At 41.6% G+C, this 24414-nt stretch overlaps 1 protein-coding gene across 2 annotated transcripts in view; it reads right to left on the reverse strand.

Moving 5' to 3' along the window:
- Positions 1 to 24414, reverse strand: part of PTPRG (protein tyrosine phosphatase receptor type G) — a 743582-nt gene that overhangs the window by 118750 nt on the left and 600418 nt on the right. For both annotated transcript variants that reach the window (XM_023200598.2, XM_023200591.2), the window contains exons 7-8: positions 20547 to 20704; positions 9447 to 9639 (exon numbers count right to left, since the gene is read on the reverse strand). In XM_023200598.2, the coding sequence (XP_023056366.1) occupies positions 9447 to 9639; positions 20547 to 20704 (351 nt within the window). The remainder of the gene's footprint in view (positions 1 to 9446; positions 9640 to 20546; positions 20705 to 24414) is intronic.

Here is a 24414-nt window from a genome sequence, read left to right on the forward strand (position 1 = left end):
GGAAGAGAGTGTGTGATTATTATATTTTATTACTATTATTTTTTGAGACAGGGTCTCACTGTGTCACCCAGGCTGGAGTGCAGTGGGCATGATCATGGCTCACTACAGCCTCAAACCCCCTGGGCTGAAGTGATCTTTCTGCCTTAGCCTCTTGAGTAGCTTAGGGACTACAGGTGTGTGCTACCAAGCTCAGCTGAAAAAAAAAATTAAAAAAAAAAATTTTTTTTTGTTTTTTCTTGGTAGAGATGGGGTCTCACTGTTGCCCAAGCTGGTCAGGAAATGCTGGTCTCAAGTGATCCTCCCACCTTGGCCTCCCAAAGTGTTGGAATTACAGGCATGAGCCACTGGGCTCTGCCTTATTATCTCTATTTTAGAGGCAAGGAAATAGAAGCTTAGATATTAGCTTGAACAAGGTCACAAACGAGTGAATGGTTTCTAGGATTTGAGTCTAGGTTTGCTTGAATCCCAAGTCTGTATTCTAACACTGCCTTATCCTGTCTTATTATTTATTCATTCATTCACTTAGCAATGACTGTGCACCTACTATGTACCAGGTACTATGTTAGGCCCTTCTGATCCAAGGATGCACAAGATCTTTTGCCTATATGGCCCCACGGTGCAGATCAAGTGGGTGCAGGACTCTCAGGACTAACCCTGTGACCAGTAACCTATGCACTGAGCACCAAAGATAACCTGACAAAATAGATAAAAGCCAAGCAAATAAAGACTGAGCCCAGTGATTACTTTCAGGAAGGTAAGAGCACCCGATTCCCACAAGTATGTTTAGTTTTAAAGTTCCTTCATTCAGGGAAGGAGTAATAAGCTGTGTTGTTCAAGTCACCTGATGATATCCAGAACACAGAGGCACCACTTGCAGGTTTTTGTGGAAGATGGCAGTCCTTGGACGATGGAAAGAACACTGCGTGTGGACATAAGAGGATCTTGGTTCACATCTGAGGTCTACCACTTCCTGGCTGAGAGGCTCTGAATGATTTACTTACCCTCTCTGAACGTTAGACCCCTCACTTGTTAAAGAGAAACAATACTACTACATTTCTCTCTTTGTTCACCCTACCCATCCCTCCATCCAAACTGTTAGTAAATCCCCAAAGTTCTCCTCCAAAGTCCATCCCTAATGATCACTTATACCTTTACTATGATCATCCTCATCCAACCTACGATATTTCTATCAGTCTCTTGCAGGTCGTGCAGACTCCAATGCAAGTCCTCTGCAAGCATTATTCATACAACAGCCAGAGTGATAAGTTTATAGACTGTTGTGATTATTCCAGAGTCCTGTTTAAAACCCTGCAGAGGCTTCCCATTGCCGTAAGATCTTAATTCCTAACAATCTTAACTCTACCAAAAGAAGTCTTTGTCAGAGTTGCTCTTGCCTACTTCTCCAGCCTCTTCTCTCTGATCTTGCTTCCCCTTTGTTTACCTTGCTCTGGGTTGGATGCCATGTTTCAGGGCCCTTGCAAATGACCTGCTTCTCCAGATCTCTACAGGGCTGGCTCTCTGTCCTCACCTGCCTTATCCCAAGACGGGCTCCTCCCCACGACCTCACCACACGCCACCACTCTTAGCGCACGACTTGATTTGATTCCCTTTGGGACAACATTGAAGCCTATCATCAGTGGACGTGTTTATTTATTTCTCCCTTCTAGAATGTACACTCCATGATGAGGGATCAACACTTGTTCAACTTTACTTCTAGTGCCTAGAACCTGTTTATAGTAGATGGTCAATAAATATTTAATGGATGAAAAGCGAATCCTGGCAGAGGTTGTTTTGAGGATTAAATAAAACAACTATGAATAGAAAACGATAGCACAGGCCGGGCGTGGTGGCTCAAGCCTGTAATCCCAGCACTTTGGGAGGCCGAGACTGGGCGGATCGCGAGGTCAGGAGATCGAGACCATCCTGGCTAACACGGTGAAACCCCGTCTCTACTAAAAAATACAAAAAACTAGCCGGCCGAGGTGGCGGACGCCTGTAGTCCCAGCTACTCAGAAGGCTGAGGCAGGAGAATGGCGTGAACCCGGGAGGCGGAGCTTGCAGTGAGCTGAGATCCAGCCACTGCACTCCAGCCTGGGCGACAGAGCGAGACTCCGTCTCAAAAAAAAAAAAAAAAAAAAAAAAATGATAGCACAGCATCTGGCGCACAAAAACCTCTTCCCAGACTTTCTGTTTCTTTTATTTGTAAGAGATGTAGGCTTACTATGTTGCCCAGGCTGGCCTCAAACTCCTGGGCTCAAGTGATCCGCGTGCCGCTACCTCCCAAGAAGCTGGGACTACTGGCGTGTGCCACAGCACCCGGCTCTCTTGCTTGCCTTTCTAACCATGGGTGTTTCCGGCACCACTCTTAGAGTCAATGAGCTTTTCAAAGCTGGACAAAAATGTCTGACATATGAAAAGACATTTACTAGCTATAACAATTGAAACCAAATATTTAATGCTACATTAAAAGTCTATAAAATATCAACATTATGTCAACCAATCAAATGCAACTTAACACCAACTCATATATTTACAAAAACTTAAGAGTAATCATGAAATGTCTGAGCATTTAAAAACGTTGGATATAACATGGCAGGACCTTCAAAATATGAGAGTCTAGGATGTTCCAAGGGTCTTGAAATAGACTTGCTTTTTTTGTCTTCTTTCTTAAACACTCAAGGTTAAAAAAGAATGACAATTGAAAATTATTTTTGAAAGAAGGGGGTTAAAAACTCTCCACAGGGGCTGCATGAAAAATGTGTTTTTCTTAACACTTTCCTATGCTAAAAGTTTCTGGCTGTAACAAGATAACTTTCTGGAAGAGTTTCTGGGAGGGCAGCTGCCTGCAAGGGCATTAAGTGTTCATATCAGAGCTTCTTTTAATAAGATAAGTAATTCAAGCTCATTAATCTGGTGAGTAGAAATGATTAAACTGAAAATAGAACAACATTAATATTTTCTCCCAAAATAGCAGAAAACCATGATTTCACTGTCAAACTCTTTTTTAAAGCAATCATGGATTTACTTCTTTGTTTGCTAATTTGGAGAGAAAATGTGACCCTCTTTCTCAATGTACTGATTTTAAATAGGCTAGTTACTCAGGCTTCCTTGCGCAGTGGTATATGTCCTTTAAAACTGCTTTTAACCAAAACAGGAAGCAATGTTTGCATTGAAAACATAGCTAAAAAAGAGATCCCTCCATCAGCAGAGGCAAAAAAACATTCACCAAAAAAACACGACATTGGCTTAGGAGCCCAGAGGGTATGCACACAGTCCACTGTCCTCTCCATTTCCTTTGCTTTTATTACATTATACAGTGTCATTTTAATTAAGCCATCAAATCAAATTATCAGATCAAGTTGTTTTGATTCCACTGTGGTTTGAACAGGTTTGGTTAAATTAATAAACCATATGTTTCATGTTGTTGGAAGGAAAGTTATTTTTCTCTGTTCACTGTTCCAAAAGTCTTCACAATAGACAGTATTCAGCACTTAATCACTGAATGCTCTCCCATGTGCCCAGGATGTGTTGCAGAATAACTGAAATGACAGCCCATTAAATCCTAAAGTCTGTTCAAGTTATTTACTGACAAAGGGCAGAGAGGCAAATCACATGTCCCTTGAACAATCCACCGAGCCTAAATATTGTTTCCATTTACTGGAACTAAAGCTTTATTATTTTTTATGGACGACATCCATATAGCAGTCTTTCTTCAGCAACAATACAATATTAAGATGACTTTCCCCCCATTCCTTTCTTAAGGGGCCCTGCCTCTTGTGCTTGGCACTGAAAGGCTGGATTCTGTATTCTCTATTCCAGGATGTCCAGTCATCCTGACAAAATATGAGCGCATGAACACAGGCCCCCACCACTGGCTGCCTCAAGTTCAAAATCATAGCCAGGGGAACAGGGGAGGAGGGGAGCTATATTCAGTCAATTGAGGCTCTGGTTATCCCTCTGATGTGAAAGGTGACTGGGTGTTAAAGTGAATTGGTAAGTGCGCGGTTACCAAGTTAATGAATCTCTGGTTGGTCCTAGGATCTTTCAGTGGAATGGAAACACAGATCCAACACATTCACAGTATCTTCAAGACAGAAAATATGTATCTTACAACAAGTCTATGATTAACCAGTTTAGGTTTCTCCAACTCAGTTTAAGCTACTCCCTAAAGTGGGGGTCAGTAAACTACAGTCCCAAGGCCAACTCTGGTCTGCCATCTTTTTTTGTAAATAAAGGTTTACTGCCAGACATTTTCTACACTCATTTACATATCATCTGCAGGTGCCTTCCTGCTATACTGGTAGAACTGAGTACAGTCGGCACTTATATCCACGGCTTCTGCATGCATGGGTTCAACCAACCACAGATCAAAAATATTTGGAAGGAAAAAAAAAAACAATAAAAATCAGCAATATAACAATAAAAAACAGTACAAATAAAAACCAGTAAACAACTATTTAAATGGCATTTACATTGCATTAATATTATAAGTACTCTAGAAATATTTTAAAGTATACTGGAGGATGTGTTTAGGTTATATGCAAATACAACACCATTTTATATAAGGGAGTTGAGCATCCAAGGATATTGGTGTCCGTAGGGGTCCTGGAACCAATGTCCCACAAATACCCAGGATTCAACAGAGACCATATGGCCCACAAAGCCAAAAACATTTACTATCTGGCCCTCAACCAAAAAAGGTAAATGACTCCTGCCTTATGTAATTAATTTACTTTTTCCTTCTTCCATGACAATAGCCCGATAAATGCATAAAACATCATGGCTTTCCTGGGCATTGAAAGCTTCCAATAATTATCAGATAGCGAATACCAATCAGGCAGGCTTTGTTGTTTTTGAATTACCTGAAGATTACAGAATACCACTCCTTCTCTTTTTAAAACTTTTTTTCACAGAAGAGTAGAGGAAGGAAAAGGACTTGTTCCGTGCTTTGGCTCTTTCCTGCTTACATCTCTAAGGTCAATAATCTAAGTCTTCCAGGCTGTCTGATGATGCGTAGGCCATCTTTTGGCCTATAGTGCCGCTGAGTTACTTGAGTCTCGTTAGGGAAAAAAAAGGAGGAACATTTGGTCATGTGGGCTCTGGTTCCATGACATGTGCATTTAAAAACAAACAGGGAGATCATCATCATTAGGGAGATGGAAATCAGAACTATAAAGAGATACAACCTCATATTCACTAGGTTGGTGAAAATAAAAGAGATGCACAATAACAAGTGTTGGTGAGGGCATGGAGAAATTGAAACGCTCATACACTGTTGATGGGAATGTAAACTGATGCCACCACTTTGGAAAATAGTTTGATAGTTCCTCAAAACTGTAAACAGAAAGTTACCATATGACCCAACAATGCTATTCCTAGGTTTACATCTAAAAGACTTGAAAATGTATATTTACACAAAAACTTGGATACGGATGTTCACAAAAGCATTATTCATAACAGCCAACAGGGAGAAGAAACTCAATGTCCATTAAGTGATAAATGGATAAACAAAATATGGCACCTCCACATATTATGTGCTATATTACTTGGCCATAAAATAGAATTAAATTCTGATATGTACCCCCCCCAATACAGATGAACCTTGATAGGCTAAGTGAAAAAAGTCATATATGATCCATTTACATAAAGTGTCCAGAATAGACAAATTCATAGAGACAAAAGGTACGTTAGTGGTTGCCTAGCCCTAGAGAGAGGGAGATACAGAGCAGAAGAAGAGAAGGAGAATGGGAGTGGTTGCTATAGATAGAGTTTCTTTTTGGGGTGATGAAAATGTTCCAGAAATAAATGGTAGAAATGGTTGCATGACTTTGTGACTACAGTAAAAACTACTGATGTGTACGCTTTAAAGAATGAATTTCATGGTATGTGAATTAAATCTCAATAAAGCTGTTATTTTAAAAAATAGGGACACAATTCAGCAATACAAAAAAATGACCTACTGATACATGCCAAACATGGATAAATGTTAAAATTGTTAACACCAAGTGAAAGACAAAACCAGACCTGAGGTTGCCTGGGGTTGAGGGCAGGAGAAATAATTGACTGCAAATGGGCAGGAAGGAACTTTCTGTGGTGATGAAAATGTTCTAAAACTGGACTGCAGTGATGGCTGCGCAAGTATAAATTTACTAAAATTATCAAATTATACATTTACCATAGCTGTATATTATGGTATGTAAATTATGCCTTTAAAAAATGCTGTAAAAATAGGAAAATTTCCTAAACTGCTGGCAGAAGCGTAAAGTGGTACATACAATCACTTTGGGAAGCCATTTGGCAGTCTCAAACCAAACCTGAAAATATGTGTACTCTAGGATGCTGCCATTTTACTCCTGGGTGTACGCCCAATAGAAATATGTTCACATATTCATTAAAAGGCAGGTTCAAGGATTTTCGTAATCACCCAGACTAGAAAATAATCTACATATTCATGTATACTGAAATGGCTAAACATATTCAGGTGTAATCGCACAATGGGATTTAGCAATACAGAAGAACAAACTACAAGTACAGGCAACAACAGAGAGGATGCTTAAAATTACTGTAGAGCAACAGAAGCAAGACACAAAGGAGGACATACTGAATGATTCTATCTTTATGAAATTTATTACACAGGCAAAGTGAATTTCTGGAAGAGGTCACCCTTGGGAACAGAGAGTGATTAGGAAGGGGAATGAGCGGGGAGTCCGGAGATCCTAGATGGGAGTTTCTTGATCTGGGTGCTTGTTACTCAGGTGTGCTCAGGTTGTGGAAATTCATCAAGCTGTGCACGTGTTACAGGTACTGCACTTTTCTGCGTATGTAGCTCTCCAATAATATGTTAAACACACAAATAGGACTGCACCTAGATCCCGCTCTCTCTTTGGCTCTAAAAATATCAGAAAACATTTTAATACTCCCATGTCTCAAAGAGTCAGCAACGAGCATATGATAATTCAAATAAACCTAGTAGAATGACGAATGCATTTGCCATATTTAAGGACGGTTCTGTCGTTGTGGTCAAATTCAGAGAAGGCCTGTTCAGTGGAAGATCCTGCCCACTTCGACAATTTAACACAATGGAAACCATTATCTTCCCTAGCTTTCTTGGATAATAAAGGCCATGCATTTTCTCTGTACAGCTGATATATCATATGCTCGGCCCATTTTTCAGGAAAGAGCTTATCTGTCACCATCTCAGCAGTTCTGAGCTACCAGATCGTGCACTCACTTGTGATATGAATTCCTCACCCCCACAATCCATGTCCTCTGCATATAACTCTCACAAAATCCCCAGGAGACCTGCTTTTCTCAGTCAAGTTCTCTTGGGAGAAAGCTTTCTAGTTGGGTTATTTTCTTTATTTTTTTTAGCTAGGTTAAAAAAAAAAAAATTAGTTCATGTGAGGATTTCCATGGCAGCCCAACCTAAGATATTTCACAGGTTTGTGAGCTTCTTAATTCTCCCATTGTTCCCAGAGAATGATGCCCTCGACAATCTATTGTCCCCAAATTACTTGAATCTCAAGCCTGTCTCAGGGAACCTGGTCTGACTCACTTCTCCTCACTAACCTCAAACAAAATCACACAGACAGGAAGGAAATGCTCCCATTCTTAAACTCCCTCTCCTCTTCTTTTAGCTCCTTTTCAGAAACATGAGCCTAGAAAATGGGCTCATTACTATCATCAAAGTGCATGTCACTGCAGTTACCTGTGGAATAGAATCCCACTCCCCCTGTTCCTACAAAGTCCATATGCCAATAAACTGTTCCCTTTTGTTAGGGGTGGGGGCACTCTTGAAAGAAAACCTTTCCACATAACGTACGACACTAACAATAGCCCAGTCTACTTCCAGTGTTGATAAATGACACAAGCTCTCCCTTTATTGCCCAAGCTCATAATTTTGAAGAAGGATAGCATTGGGTTGGGAAATATCCCTTTTCGCGCCAGAAGAAAATTCCTTCTTTTTCCTTCCTCCCTTCCAAGTAATAGGGCTTTGATCAGCCTTGCTCCCCTCAGCATTTCCGGAGCTCTGTAACACAATTATGTGTTACACCTGAGAGGAGAGGTGTGCGGGTAGAACCAGACATTCTAATTTCCTGGGAGAGAAATTCATATTCACTTCACATGAGGAAGTAGAGATGGAAAAGACTGAGATGCCTGAAAATGATAAACTTATGCGTATCAGATATGGGGGTTAAACTGTTGAATAAAGGTTAGAAAAATTTGCAAGTGATTTCCAGTAGGGGGTGAGGCTGGCGTGGGAGTTCTTGCCTGGGGTGGATGGTAGTAAGACTGCTATATACTGGGGTGTTGGGAGCAATTCAAAGGTCCTGATGATATGGACAGGAGACAGAGAAATACTCACCAGAAGAGGGCAGTTCCCCAGCAAAAGTCCCACCCTCAAGCCTAGAGACCCTTGGCCCTAAGTGAAAACAGACATTCCTGTTTTCATGACCAAAAGTTGCCTTTTGGCCCACCATACCCCGCTATCCTGTACCCATATAAACCCCAGACCCCAGGCTCCAGAAGCAGACAAGGGGAATGAACAGAAGAGAGAAGAACAGCAGAACGGCATGGTAGGGAGAAGAGAAGGAGCATCTGAATGTCAAGGGACAATCAGAGAGGAGATTGGCCACTAAATGGCCAAACTCCATCATCTTCTCACTCAATACCCCTTCTAGCTCCTGATACATCCTGCTGAGAGCCACCTCCACCACTCAATAAAACCCCCACATTCATTCTTCAAGTCCATGTGCGACCTGATTCTTCCTGGACGCTGGACAAGGACCTGGGTCCCAAGAGGTCACTGAGCTGGTTAACACTTAAGCTGTCCACAGACAGCAAGGCTGCAAGAGCCCGCTGTAACACATGCCCACTTGGGCTTCAGGAGTCACAGACAACAACCCTAGTGCCAGAGCCCCAAGGAACTGGCCCTGGCTCCTGTACCTGCCCGTCTGTGTGCTCCCCCTCCCATAAGGTGTCTGAGAAGCGAATGGTGACCGAACAGATGAGCCACGTTCCTGTTGCATGTCCTTCAAAGGTCGGGGGGGCATGTCCTTCAAAGACGGGGGGACGGTCAGGGAACTCTCCTGTTTCAATGCTATCTGAGCTCAGAGATAAACTCCTGATCAACAGGGAAACACGTAAAAAGTAAGACACTTTCAAAAAGCTTTCTCTAGACATTGCTATAAGTTTTGAAGCTACCAGGAAGAAATGCAGACAGAATTATCTATTATTGGTCAAAAGGGCAATTTCTATCATACCTATTTAACAGAAGTTATTCCCACACCTGCTCCTATTTTTCAGCCAGACAAGCTCCCTTTAGCAGAGAAACATATGCACTTAACACCAAGTCTCAATTCCTGCCTGGCTTTGAATTCCTTTTAATTTAAAGTAATTTATGATAAGGAATCTTCCTCTGGGTAAGGCACTTAATCCAAATATACCTTTAGAGGCTTCTGTCCCCAGTGGGTTTTCTAAGAAGTCTGTCACGTCGTGGTTCCAGGCATCACGGACGGCGGACTTGGACACCACCCTGTCATGCAGACGCTGCTGTGGTCGAAAGTTATTTCTCAGATACTCCACCGACTTGACATGGTCTTGCTGCTCCGTGGTGAAGATGGAATAAAAAGCCTCAAGCTGAATGGAGAACCAGAGAGGGGAGGAAAAAACAAAACAAAACAAAACAAAAACCATCAATTAGAAAACCGATTTGGTCCAAAGCAGGTGGAGGTGATAAGAGCACGAAATGGTAGGAAGTGCCCGATACCAGGGTTGCTAAACCCAGCAGGACTTGGGTTGCATGCTGGAAACACTGCCAACAGGCTCATCTGGCTGTGGTTTCTGTCCTGCCAACTAACCAGGAAAACACTTCATTTGAGGGCTGTACCACACTCTGAGTTTGTGCCTCCCATGAGAGAGTCTCAGTCTTTCTGTAGTGCCCTGCTGGAAAGGCCTTCAGCATTCTAGGAAGAAGCATAGGGTCACGGTGATACTGTTATGTCCCGGAGCCAGACTGCCTGGCTATGAGTACTAACTCCATCGCCTACCCACTCTGTGACCTGAACAAGCTGCTTAACCTGAGCCACCATTTTTCCACAATAAAATGGTGATAATCCTAACAATATTTACCCAAAAGGATTTTTGTCAACATTAAGTGCTGACAAAATATTTAATCCAAGTACAGTGCTTAAACCAGTTCCTAGCATATCATAAGAGCTTCATAAATATTAGGGATTGAATTCTTGGCATCTTCCGACATACTAGTGATCAAGTTTGGCAAAGTCACCAAGTCACTAAATGTGTGACTTGCAAGTCAAACTGCCTAAGTTCAACATTTACCAGATGGGTAATCAGAGACAAACTGTTTAAGTTTTCTGTAACTCAAGTATCCACAACTGTAAAACACGTAATAATACTTACCTTATAAAGTTGTTAGAAGTATTAAAATATATGTAAATTGCTTAGTACACAGTTAAGTCCTCAATTAAGGTTAGCTGCTATCATTACTATTAATATTATTAAGAAACATCACTTACAAGACTGCCAATCTAACTTTTATGGAAAGTAAAAGAAAAAAATCAGGGTGCCCAAATCATATTTCTATTATCAAAAGGGATTCTTTGGGCCAAGTGTGGTGACTGATGTCTATAGTTCCAACACTTTGGGAGGCTGAGGCGGAAGATCGCTTGAACCCAGGAGTTCAAGAGTAGCTGGGACAATGAGACCCTGCCTATACAAAAAATACAAAAATCAGCTGGGCATGGTGGTTCATGCCTGCAGTCACAGCTTCTTGGGAGGCTGAGGTGAGAGGGTTGCTTGAGGCTGGGAGTTGCAGGCTGCAGTGTGCTATGATTGCCCCACTGCACTCCAGCCTGGGTGACAGAGTAACACCGTCTCAAAAACAGAAAAAACAAAAAAGGGATTTTTGTGTGTGTGTGTGTGGCCTTCAACATTGTGATCATCAAAAACAGTAATTCTGGCCAGGCCCGGTGGCTCATGCCTGAAATCCCAGCCTTTTGGGAGGCCAAGGTGATGGATCACTTGAGGTCAGGAGTTCAACACCAGCCTGGCCAACATGGTGAAACCCTGTCTCTACTAAAAATACAAAAATTAGCCAGGCATAATGGTGCACGCCTGTAATTCCAGCTACTCGGGAGGCTGAGGCACAAGAATTGCTTGAACCTGGGAGGTGGAGGCTGCAGTGAGCCGAGATTGTGCCACTGCACTCCAGCCTGGGTGATGGAATGAGACTCTGTCTCAAAAAAAATAACATTTTTTTAAAAACTAAAAAAGGTAATTCTATTACATATGAGGAATGGAATAGCGACTGAGTGACAGAGACTTGTCCTCAACAGGACATAAAGTTATTCTTGTCACCGAAAAACAAAAACAAAAACAAAAAACTGTAATTTGAAATATGCAGCCACCAAAAATACTAATAGGAGAAGAAAATAGAACGAAGAGAAAAGCTGAATGAACTGTTTCTGGCCCATCTGGATCCTCTGGTGCCAAATAACACTGCTTTCTGCAGGAGAAATGGCCGAATGGTGCTAGAAAGATGCTCTCCGTGCATTGAGTGACTGTCTAGGCTTCGGGGAACCAGAAGGTAGTTAACACTAATGTGGAAAATAAAAAAGGGAAATCACTATCTGGGTTTCGGCAAATTCTAGGTGGTCATCCTGAAGCCTGGAACTAACCCCCACTATTTCTCAAACAGCCTCGGAGAATGACACAGAAAATGACCTGCTTCCAAACAGTCTGCCCTTTCTTTGCATGAGAAAGCGATGAATTGAGGTAGTGATATTAGCCATGCAAAAATCATTTAAGTATATGAATTCACCTATCATTCTACCTCCCCTCTAATTCCACAGCTTATGTAAAATGATAGTAAACCATGGAATTTTTTCTGCCTTTTACATAGAACCAGGATGGTTTCACGGCGAGCCTAAAAGCCAAAGCAGCCTATTACTCTTGTATTACTTCAATTCTCTGTGAGTTACTTTACCTTCTCATAAAAACTCACAGTGTCTCTAGGTAGAATCTGCCTGCCTTCTCATTCTTTCTGCTATTCCTTCTTTATTTACAGCAAAGGAAAGGCAAGACATGACAGAAAAATTAGGAAAATTGGATTGATGACTTTGTCCAAATGTGAGTCACTCAAATGAAGACAACTAAAGATGTTGAAAAATCACCTCCACCTCGTGACATGAACTCTCTTGATAGGACTACCAAAGTCTGAACTGAATGCATCAAATGTGAGAGCAGGTTTCTGATTTTCTCAGAGAAAATAACTTCTTAAAATTATATGAGAAGTATTAACAAAGACCCTCTGGAGACAGCCCAGAAAAAGACCAATCAAAATGATTAAAAAGATGGAGAATAAATCCTGTGAGGAAAGGTTAAAGGAAGTGGAACTGTTTAGCCTGAAGAAAAGGTGAGTAAGGAGTAATTTCATAAAGCCCCTCATATGTGGAAGAAGCTGACCAGCTCTTCTCCGTGTCCAGAGAAGACCAAATAAAAGGAAATTGGCTTAAATTAAAGGCTTAGAGACGTGAGTTTAATAGAGAGAGACATTCCTTAACTTTCAGGATGACTTTTTACAGAAACGGACTGGGCTGCCATACATCGTGAATTAGACCGGAAATTTTCCGGAAGAGACAGCCATCTGTCCCAAAATAGTTTAATCTCTGAGATGCCAGAAAAGAATGGCCTGGAAAACTGTCTCAGCAATACGACTCTGAAGTTTGTTTATTCTCTAGAAAACTTGCTTCTTTCATAGCCAGCATTAAATTCTCCTAAAAAGTTTATTTCTGAAGCCTCAGGAAAGAACAAGTCACATAACTGTAAAAATGAAGCAGGTTCTGAATTTAACACAAAAATGCTTTCACTTAAATTGCTCTTACAGCTTAATGACATGCTATGGTTTAAAAGCATGGCGGCTTCCTTGTTATTAACTTAACTTGCCCCAAGATTTTGAAGAAAGCATGTGATGGTTCTGGGAGTGAACTGATGACCTGAACGATATTATATTGTCAACTGGATCACAGTTGCTCTTGACAGTCATACAAAAGAGGGAAAGCAGCACAAGCTTAGCACACTGATCAAATGTCCTTCCGTGGGTTGGTGGCATTCACTAAAACCCTGTCATTTTTCTAAGTTAAATGAAATTCGCCAGTGGCCTGTCTCTTTGGTAACTGGCATGCTTGGCCAATGAGTTAAAAACCTCCAGGAGTCTTGGATTGGTGAGAGGAGTCTACATTTCTCACTTTGGCAAGTGGGCTGTGATGAAATCTACTGATACATCATTACACGGCAACTTCAGTCTGTCTCTGGACCCCAACCCTTGCCTTGGACCTCCACTTTGTTTGATTCCAAAAGGTGCCATAAGCCCACCATGAGAAAGTGTCCCCTAGAGTTGTGCAACATGGAAGTCATGCTGGAGTCATAGACTAAACCATACAGACAATGTTGTGTCTTTCTGGGCCTTTGACTTGTCCATATGTTTGGTGTGTAATCTGTTCTACTTTTCTAGATCTGGTTAACAGCTAAACAGTGATCCTTGAAAAATATATATGAGATCACATCATGCCTCTGTTCAATACTTTTTAACAGCCTCCCATCCTTAATGGTGGGGCCCTTTTGATCTGGCCTATGCCTAATTCTCCAAATTCAAAACCCTTAACCCTGCTACCTGGGTACAAAACCCTGTTTTTAAACCCTACTTGCTAAATGTGTGACCTTGGTCAAATTATTTAATCTCTCTGTGCCTCAGTGTCTTTATTTGTACAATGGAGGTAACAGCACTACCTCCTTCTTGTGGTTTTTGTAACTATTCAATGAGTTGTGATATGTAAAGTATTTGGAATAATTTCTGGCACACAGCAGGTACTCGGTAAGTACTATCACTACTATAATTATTATTTTATGAGGACTGTGGTAACTACAATTGTACTCTAAGCTTATGACAACTGTAAAATGCTCTATCAACCTTCCCTTCCTTATCCCCCTTGTATTTATCAAACCTACTACATGCCAGGTACTTCTTTAAGTACTTTACAGACATTATTTTGGTTTCCAACTTCTTTTTAGCTTAAAGTAACGACATTAAAGTAGCATTCCAAGAACACTCTTATATCATGAACACTAGCAGGCAATATTTACTGGGTGCTTATTACACGCAAGGCATTGTGCTGAGACTGGTATGTGCTTTCTCTCACTTAATCCACAGAAATCCCATGAGGCTGCTGGTAATATTATGATTAATAGCAGTATTAGTATTAATGTTACTGACTGGTAAGGAAATTGGGCTTAGAGGCATTGAGTAACTTGCCCAAGGTCACTGATATGGTTTGGATCTGTATCCCCACCTAAATCTCATGTGGAATTGTAATCCTCAATGCTGGAGGAGGGGCCTGGCGGGAGGTGATTGGATCATGGGGGCGGAATTCCCCCTTGCTGTTCCCGTGACAGTGAGTGAGTTCTCACAAGATCTGGTTGTTTAAAATTGTGTAGCACCTCCCCTTTCTCTCTGTTCTTCCTTCTCTAGCCATGTAATGCACGCCTGCTTCCCATCTGCCACGACTGTAAGTTTCCTGAGGCCTTCCCAGTCATGACTCCTGTATGGCCAATTAAACCTCTTTTCTAATAAATTACCCAGTCTCAGGTAGTTATTTACAGCAATGTGAAAATGGACTAATGCAGGCACAGGAACCAAGAGGTTAAGTGAGGCTTAGAATAGCAGGTCTGTTTGACTCTATTTTGTATGCTCTCAGCTACTTCATGCCACAGGCATAAGAGGCCTTAACATTATCCACTGAAAGAGTCACACTGCAGTGGAGAAATGGATGCAGTTTTAGAAGTCCTAAAACAATTCCCTTTAGCTAACTCCAAGGCCAATTCCACACAGGGCACCCTGCATCAGCAACATAAATCTATCTATCTTCACCCTTCTGCACTCTGAAAAGAAACTGCCAATGGCCCAACACAGAAAGAGCTGGGAGGCATGAACAACACAGCAGGCCCAAGGAGAAAATCCTGTCCACCTCCCAAAGCCCTCACTTTTCTTGGCTGATCCTGCCACAGCAGGGTAATAAACACACTTGGATTTATCTTGACTTTAATACAACTAATGAAGTCTTTATCATTTAGTAAAAATAAATGAAAGTTTTTATTTCTATAATATTAAATTGACTCTTAAACTTTTGAAGTGAATGTGTAAAACATTTCTTTCTTTTATCCCTGCTTGGGGATTTGTAATTGCAGTTTAACTGGTGCCGTTTCAAGAACAATTTTAACCTTGAATTGCAAATGTGTTGGCTGGAAGTGTATATAAATCATTTCAACTTAGTTTTTATTATAAAAGTATTACAGAGAATAATTAGTTTTTAATCTGTCGGTTTGAATCAAAGGCAAGTTGAAATCTATTCACGCCATTCGTGTGTAGCAAGAGCTCCTGTCCACAAGACTTGGGCAGGGCATCACTGTGGATGAAAGGGAGAAGTGAGAGAAAACCAAAAGTAATATAATTATGAGCCATTAAAAGGCTGATATGCACAACAGTTTAAGGGATGGGCATATAATGGCAATTAAAATATAATGCCATTATATAATATATATATATATAATGCCATATATATATGCGTTATATAATATATATATATAATGCCATAAAATATAATGCCGTTATATAATATATAATATAATGCCATAAAATATAATGCCGTTATATTTTATGGTGAATATCCTCAAATTTTACTCGAGTGCAGACACCCATGCTGGATGAGAGGGAAGAAAAGAGAGAATACAGAGACTGTAGAGAAAACCAGAATCCATTATTAGCACAGTAAGGAAACCAAGGATACTAACTAGGAACTGGAAAAATCTCACCTAAGGTCATGGAGATTATTTTAGCTTCGCCATACATTTGAGGTATGACAGGGCAGGTCCTATTTGTTGCCTCATTATTAAACAAGACAATGATAATGGAATATTAAATTCCCAGTAGCCTGGAGCATCCAAAATTTTACTTACTGAACCACAGCTGCAAACATAAATTCTAAGAACAGCTAGCTAAATGCAGGGCCATGCCCCTCCTGTGGCTACAGTCAGTTTTGCATGAAGGTGATTATAGAAAGGGCTTTATAGAAAGAAAAGGACTTAACCATAATTAACAAAGAAAGCCATCTCTTTTGGATTAATGATGGCATCTTCACCCCATCATTTAAAAACCTCCTTCATTCACATGCACTGCACATCATGTATTGAAATAGAAACGTTCTGAATTAAGTGACTCACCAGTTGTCGTGGCCTTGAGATAAACCTTACAGCTGTGACAGCCAGTAGCCACATGTGGCTATTCCATTAGAAATGTGGCTAGCCCTATATTTGCAGTGATAATATTTTGGCTACATATTCGATTAAATAAACTATACTATTAAAATTAATTTCACTTGTTTCTCTTTACATTTTTTAACATGATTACTACAACATTTTAAATGATGTGGTTTTCCTTCTACCAGACAGTCCTGCTTTAGAGGTTTGGTGATCATTAATACCGCAACAACAACAACAAAGATGCCTAATATCTCCCAAGCACTTCCTGTGATGCCAGGTCCTAGTCTAAGCATTTTATACATATTCCATCATTTAATCTTTATTGTGACTCCATGAGGTGGGGATTATTATCATCATGTTACAGATGAGAAAACCGAGGCACCAAATAGTAGAGTACTTGAGTAATCTGGCTGAAGAACAAAGTCATAAATGGAACCTAGGCAGTTCGCCTCCAAAGCACACAGTCTTAACTTCAAAGAGCTACTCTACTCTTTCTGACAGATACCTTTGGTTAAAAAAGGGTCATGCAATTAAACCTTTTCTGTCTATTCCAGTTTACTGTCAGGAAAAAAAAAATCACACCTCTAAAGGTAAACAAAGTAGACGCAGTCACACTTATTTATTGCCTTTCTGATAGCACCCCCTACAAGCACTTAAGTAAAATTCATGCTGGGGAAAATCATAGGCAATGCCTTATTTTAACCAACAAGATGCAAACAGTCCTGGAAAGGAAGGGTTGGGTTAGTTGCCTATGGGCAAAGAACCATCATCTGAGAAGCACTATTCTAGAAGAAAACAAATCCTAGTTAACTGCACTGAAAGCTAATCATCTTCTATGGCTGATCATGGACACGCTGCCTGCAGCCATCTCCAGGTGTTGTCTGGCTCCTCTGACATCCCACACAAGGGCCGAGAGTGCTGCCATTTTGGGGTGACCCATTTTGTTTGGGTGGCAAGATTTCGGCCTGTTATTTTCAGAAGATGTTTAGAGAGGCCATGTAAGCCATGCTGACTACGTGGGGAATCCCAAGTCAATGTAAGGTTTGGTTAGCAATGCTGTATTTTAATCTAGATTGTCACACAAGCCAGAGGTACAAGTGCGCTGGCTGGCAAGGCTGATTTGAATGCCCAACTAGAATCACAAAAGGGAACAAAAGAGGAAAGATTAGTGTTTGCCTGCATGTGCTCTGAAAGGCTTCAAAGAAATCCACATCATACAAGTCAACACTTTGTGCTAACCGTTATATTTTATGGTGAATATCCTCAAATTTTACTCGAGTGCAGACACCCATGCTGGATGAGAGGGAAGAAAAGAGAGAATACAGAGACCGTAGAGAAGTAGAAGAACGAGGGACTAGGAATGTTTTCTCTCTGTCAGAGGCAGACATGGAATTCCTGACTACTTGGCTTTTCCGAATTGGCTGTTCGCCTTTCTGAAATGAACATTCTGTGCTAACTTCAGAAAGAATGTTGGCAGGGTCAGGGTGGGAAGGTCTGAAGCGATAATACTTGGATGGTGAATGCTTTCTTTTCCAAGGGCTGACACAGCTGTGACCTCCACAAAGCCAGCCAGCAAGGATCCAGTTTGGCCACATGAATATGAGCTGTTTTCCTCCCTTGGGGGAGAGAGAGGGACACACGAAGCAGTGTCTGATAAAAGTAAAGTATTATCTTAAGATGGTTTGTAGTAAAGAACCTGGAAAGCAAATATGATTAATTTCTTTTCTGTTTCCCTGAAACACAATACCTAGAGAGAAGTTATATGTTGGAAGGCAAACACAGATCTTACATTATTTCTTCTCTTTGAGCGTATGGGTGGCAGAGAGTGGAATAGTGAGCAGATATTTAAAAAGTACTTTCTCAGAGCCCCAGTTACAAAAATGATCAAAATGCTTCTAAGAGACAAACACTTGGCAAAACATCCAAGCCCCAAACTCTGTCTTTTGTTTCAAATCTGGAGCTGTAATGAAACCCAGCATATGTTAATGGTCTTTTTTCTCTCCAGCTAATCAGCGACTCTCTGCCTCTCCTTACATGGAATTCTACATGAAAAGTAGCCAAATCAGTATTTCTTAACTTCATTATCTCAAACCTTTCTCTCTTTTTTTTTTTTCTGAGACAGCCTCACTCTGTCATCCACACTGGCGCGCAGTGGTGCGATCACAGTTCACTGCAGCCTTGACCTCCTAGACTCAAGTGATCCTCCCACCTCAGCCTCCCAAGCAGCTGGGATCACCAGACATGTGCCACCATGCCTGGATAATTTTAAATTTTTTTTTTTTTTTGTAGAGATGGGGGTCTTGCCACGTTGGCCAGGCTGGTCTCGAACTGCTGGGCTCAAGGGTTCTTCCTGCTTCACCCTCCCGAAGTGCTGAGATTATAGGCACAAGCCACTGAGCCCAGCTGCAAATCTTTCAATCTTTCAAGACAAAAGTATTTATTAATTGACAAAAAAGGAGCTTGAAAAAAAAGTCCCTTCCGTCAACCCTGCATATATAAATATTTGGGCTGTAACTTTATTATTATTTTTTTAATGAAACAATGTTGGCATCACCATTAGGAAGAAAACTCATTTCTTATTTCATTATCTCCTTAAGGCTGGCAGATCCTGTTCTGAAATCAAATCACCAGTCCTTTCTTTATTGTCAGGGTCAGATTAAAAGGAAAAAATATCTGAAAGTAAAATGATTGCCAAAACAGCAGTGAGGCCAAATAAATTTGTTCAGCCTGGCCTTACACGGCCTAACTTGGTTAGGGGAGTACTGTCTCTATTGCCCTTACCTTCTTCCAGGGAACCTGCCCCATTTACCCACTGAGAGGTAACACTGGATGTTTCAGGATGCTATCTGGCACCTCTGGTGGCTCATTCAAAGATGGACATGTGACCCAAGGCCAGCCAAGCAGTTGGCTGGTCAATGTCTATTCAGATCCACCTACTGGAATACTTGACCTAAGCCCCAGAAGGTCAACTGGTACTAGAACAATCAGACTGGTGGAGGTGGTCATTTCTATGAAAGACATCCTAAGTACCTTTCAATTTTGGAAAGTCCTGGTTAATGTCTCAAATCCACTTTCTTACAAATCCTATCCATTTTTCCGGGCTCTATTTTCAGGAATAATACAGAAGAAATTTGACACTTTTGTTAATTCAATCCATGCTGAAATTTGCACAACTAACATGTCCCTTCTAAGAATCATCCTCAACCATACATTCAGACCTCATGAGGTGATTTAAAGACCTCTCATTCCCCGGATGGTTCCCCTACCTCTGACATTGCCTCAATCCTATCTCCAATTCATCAGTTCCTACCCACATTTACTGCTCAGCCTAAATCGTGCCTTCCCATGAAATGTGCCCAGGCCACACTCACAAGGAAGCAAATACAGTATAGTGGTCAGAAACATGGGTTTTGGAATCAGGCAAACTCAGGCTTAGTTTTTGGTTTCATCATTCATTAACCATGAATCTTTCGGCATGTTACCCAATCTCTCCATGCCATGATGTTCTAAGTGAATACCCATCTCTCTATATTTGTGTTGCCACTGATTAAGTTGACATGTGTAAAGTGCTGAGTAAAGCGCATAGCGCACGGAAAGAACTCAATCAATGGTATGTTTTATTTCATTTCTCCATGTCCACAAATCTCTTTCTTTTCTGAACTGTGGGTAGGCTTAGTGGTCAGAGCATGATCTTTGGATTCAGATACCATGGCATGGTTACCAGTTGTGTGATTGTGGGCAAGTAACCTTCTGTGTGGCTCGATCTCCTCTATAAAATGGGGTGTGCACAGCACATTCCTCGTTAAGACTGTAGAATGGGGGTACCAATAGCATCTACCTCACGAGTGTGTTGTTCGTGAAGATGAAATTGGTCAACATTTATAAAGAACTTAGAAGAGTTTCTGGCACAAAAGGTCATCATCAGCGAGGATAGCTATTATTACCTCCTCAAGATTGAATACTTAAACAATACTCAGATTTCCTGCCTGCAATTCTCTTTAGTGAGTTAATTTCATCTGTGGCTAAGAAACCACGTTCCATAGCTTGCAGTTCTTGGGTTCAGAAACATGTTTGTGGGAAAGACTGCAGGAATCACTGACGTGCACAAGATCAAGAACAAACTCCTTACTGGTATACTCTAGCCATGCTGGATTGGTAAGTCAATACAAAGCAAGTAAACACAGAAGCCCCACTTGAGGCAGAATATCTACCTGATGGTAAGAGATGGGGACGGGTCTCCGGAAGACTATCCACTCCACTATTTCACTACACGGTGGTGTGGTCAAGGAACCTGTGTACCGATAATAGCTGCCCAGGGATGCAGGCAGGAGGTCCCGGAGGACGAAAGGATCCAGAAAGGTCTCCTTCTCTGTTAGGGGAAAAAGGGAAAAGAAAAGCACAATGGTAAGTCATGCCATTCCGCGCCGCAGACAGTCAACACCCTCGGCATGCTGGTGCCACATCACAAGCCTTATGTTTGTTTATATCCTGAGAAGCACTAGCATTTGGTGGTGGGAGGGCCTCAGTAAACAAAGCAGCATTTCCCAGGGTGTGTTCTGAGGACACCAGCACCACAGTATATTTCAGTAGAAAACAGGTTCCATGATGAACATGGTTGGGCCACATTAAAGTCCCTCCCCCTTCCCCAGGAAATAGACAAAACACTCTAGCATACTAAAATCTCTGAGAAGTCTTGCAGAAAAGAAATGGGCTTGACTTTGTTTAACCCACCCCTTCCCAATCTTGTTTCATCATAGAACTGTTCTCCAATTATCTATGAACAGATAAGATAATCAGTGCAATAAACTTTGGGACACATAGAGAGACTCATTATGAAAAGAAAACTGTAAGCCACCAGTAACGTGCAGTTCCAAAGCTGGCTACATTTCATTATGGTTTCACCCAAGTCCTTTCCAAATCAAAGTGAAGTCCAACCAAGGCACAACGAGAAACTTAAAAAGAATGGCCCCAGGAACCAGTGTTCTTTTTACAAACATGGAGGTGTCTTCCCTTAAACAGAAGAAATGACATTTAAGTTCAGACCCAATAATGAAAATATGATTAATCTATGAGGAAAGCAAGGCATGTAATGGGTTAGCGTCTGCTCAAGGTCACACAGCTCCTAAGAAGCAAAGCCAAGATGTGAATCCAGATGTCTTGACACCAGAGACACCACACAACTCTGACTCAGCGAAAGAAGGCACCGAGGTTAGCTATGTGAAAATGCAAGGGTAGGGGCAAACAAGGTGAAGAAAAACATTGTAAGCAGTAGAAACAGCATGAGCAAAGGCTCCGGGACAGGAAGGAACAGTGTCGCAGAGAAGATGAGGAAAATGTCTTGTAATTCTCCCAAGCACACCCAGGAAACTATGTAGCTTCTTTCATGAGTCAGAGAAGGTTCTAGTCTCTACATACATCTCCAGACATCTAGTCTTGAATTTACATCTGGGATTCTCTTCTCTTCCCTGTTAGAGATGCAATAAGACGACTGGAGTTCTGCTCATGAGGTCCCTTAGCTCCTTCATGGCTTCCACCATGGGCCCTGGGAACAGGGTTCCAGGTGACCCATAGACACACGTGTACCTACAGGAATATTATTCCCAAGCCTCATACCTCCCCTCCTTCCTTCCTCTTCTCAATTTTATGCAGAACAACTAGTGCAGGCATTTGGGCAACCGTGCATCCCCAGACGTGAGAAGTCTGTGTAACTAGGGCATAATGCAAAAACCCAACAGAAATCAGCTATATTATAATTAAAATTGCAATTGCCTTTTGGAAAAGATTAGTTGAAAAAGACTTAACATTGATTTAGCTTCACCTATATGCCAGGCACTATTCTGAGTATTTACATGTTGCAAACACTTAAACAGCACTTACTATATGCAACAGGCCCTGCTCTAACAGCTTTATAAGGATACATTTATTTAATGCTTAAAATAACAGAAGTTAGTCCTATTATCATCCCCAGTTTGCAGAGCTGGGATGAAGAAACAGGTAGCTGGGTTTAGAATCCAGGATTTTATTATTCACATCACTATGCTCTCTTAGTTCACAACTCTATGAAGTATGTGCTTTCTAATACTCGTTTTACAGGTGTGGAAATCAAGGCACAGAGAGGTTAAATAACCAAGCCCAAGCACTAGTGAACAGCGAAGTAACAGCAGTTATTCGTGAGGCTCAGAAACCTTGGCTGATTCTCAGAGAGGTGTTCAATTCGTGTTTTTCTAAAAGAAAAATTTAGTATTAACCAATAAATGCAAAACTCTTCAAATCATAGGGCTCTATAATCAAAATTACAAAAACAATTTCTGTTGTACAAAAGGCTAGAAATAACGGAATTGCCCCTCTGCCCACTGGCAAGTCTGGGCTTTAATTTAAACCTGGTTACCAGCAGCCTAATGACAGGGGAAATCTCTGTAAGCATGCTTGGCGGGGACTGGTTTGGCCAGGAGAAGAAAATATTTTGGCCTTTGCTTGCTGCCTCTGAGCTTCCTGGGCTGTGTAAATAGTCAACACAAAGCCCCAAGTGATAGAGGGGTGGGTAGGGCTTGGCACCACCAACTGCAAAACTGCCACCTTCATGTCTCCCTCATGTTGTAGGTGAACCTGGGGTCATACCGCAGCACACCAACCTGCCTTAGGATCAAGGGATCCAGGCCAAACGGCTAGAGAATCAGAAGAGTTTTCCCCTCGGGGCCCAATACAACATTAGGGTTGCAGTTAAGCATGCGGAATGCTGACAGGAAGTGACAAGACAACCCCGGCAAACCCCTGGCAGCCAGGTCCCCATCTAAACACACTCTAGGGAGAGGCCACGGCTTTAAAGAGCATCAAAAGATAAAGCAAAAGCACCTGCCACACCAAAAGGAGGAGATTAGATTTCAAAGGGGGAACAGTGGACAGGGCCGGGCTCTTATGTAAGTTCTCCGATGGGCTTATGGATTGAGCAGGCATGATGGAAAGTGCGTGTGACCCCTGCTGCAAACTCAAAAAGGTCTCTCTGTTCTTGACCAACACCAGGGCTTCAGAGGCAAGTTCTGGCTTTCGCTGATCGCAACGTGCAGTCAGATCGGTGGTGAGGTGGGTAGACCCGGTACAAGGGACAGGGGAGGAGGGCCTGGCTTCACTGCTTATTCATTCCACCACTATTGCTGCCACTGAATCTTAGGGCTGTGTGATCTGGAAGGCACTTGGACAGTTCAGCGGCTTAGTTCAGTGGCTTTGGAGGCCAAAGAATGGTCTCTTCAAACAAAATCTTGCCCAAGAGCCCAGCAACTCAAATAGTTAATTAAGTCAGCCCTGGTGGCTGAAGCTGAGTAGGGGACCCAGGGACACTTTGAAAACCATCTATGTAGTCCAATTCTTTGACTTTAGGGCTGGGTAAATAGAAGACCAGGGTGAAGTAACAGACACAAGGTCAAAAACGTGAAGAATACAGAGACTCACACGGGACTCCTCATTCAGGGAAGCTGAAACAGTATATGCCTGGAGAGCAGGAAACATCATTCAGTGCTGAAAACTGAGATCTAACCACTGCCTGCATCAGCACCCCCAGCACTGGTGCATTTCTTCAAGGGTGGCTGAGGAGAGCAGATTTTCAGCCTGCCCAGGTTCAAATCCCAACTCCGCTGTCAGCTGTGTGAGCTTAGGCAAGTTATGAAACCTTCTTAGGCTATAGTAGTGAAGATTATAAATAAGTCAATACAAGAAAGGGGTTCAGAAAGAGCTCGGAACACAGTAAACATCGCATATATGATATGTATTATTCTTACTCTAATTGTTACTGCTTTTACTATTATTACTCCTCTAAGTTACCAATGTTTTGTCATTTACTTTAATGTTTTGTGCATATCTTTTTTTTAAACTGGATTACTGCTTGTGCCCTTAAAGGCATACCATGTTAGATATATTGTCCATCAGCATGAGCAGTCTAGCATGGGCTTTGAATTAACTGACATTTGATGGCTGTGTGACCTCAGGCGAAGGCCTTAACCTCTCTGAGCAACTTCCATCATCTGTCAAATGGGAATAATGAGAATATTTACTCTCAGGGTTGCTGTGACAATTAAGCAAGTTAAC

The sequence above is a fragment of the Piliocolobus tephrosceles genome, chromosome 2 (genome assembly GCF_002776525.5).
Source record: "Piliocolobus tephrosceles isolate RC106 chromosome 2, ASM277652v3, whole genome shotgun sequence".
Classification (NCBI taxonomy): Eukaryota; Metazoa; Chordata; class Mammalia; order Primates; family Cercopithecidae; genus Piliocolobus; species Piliocolobus tephrosceles.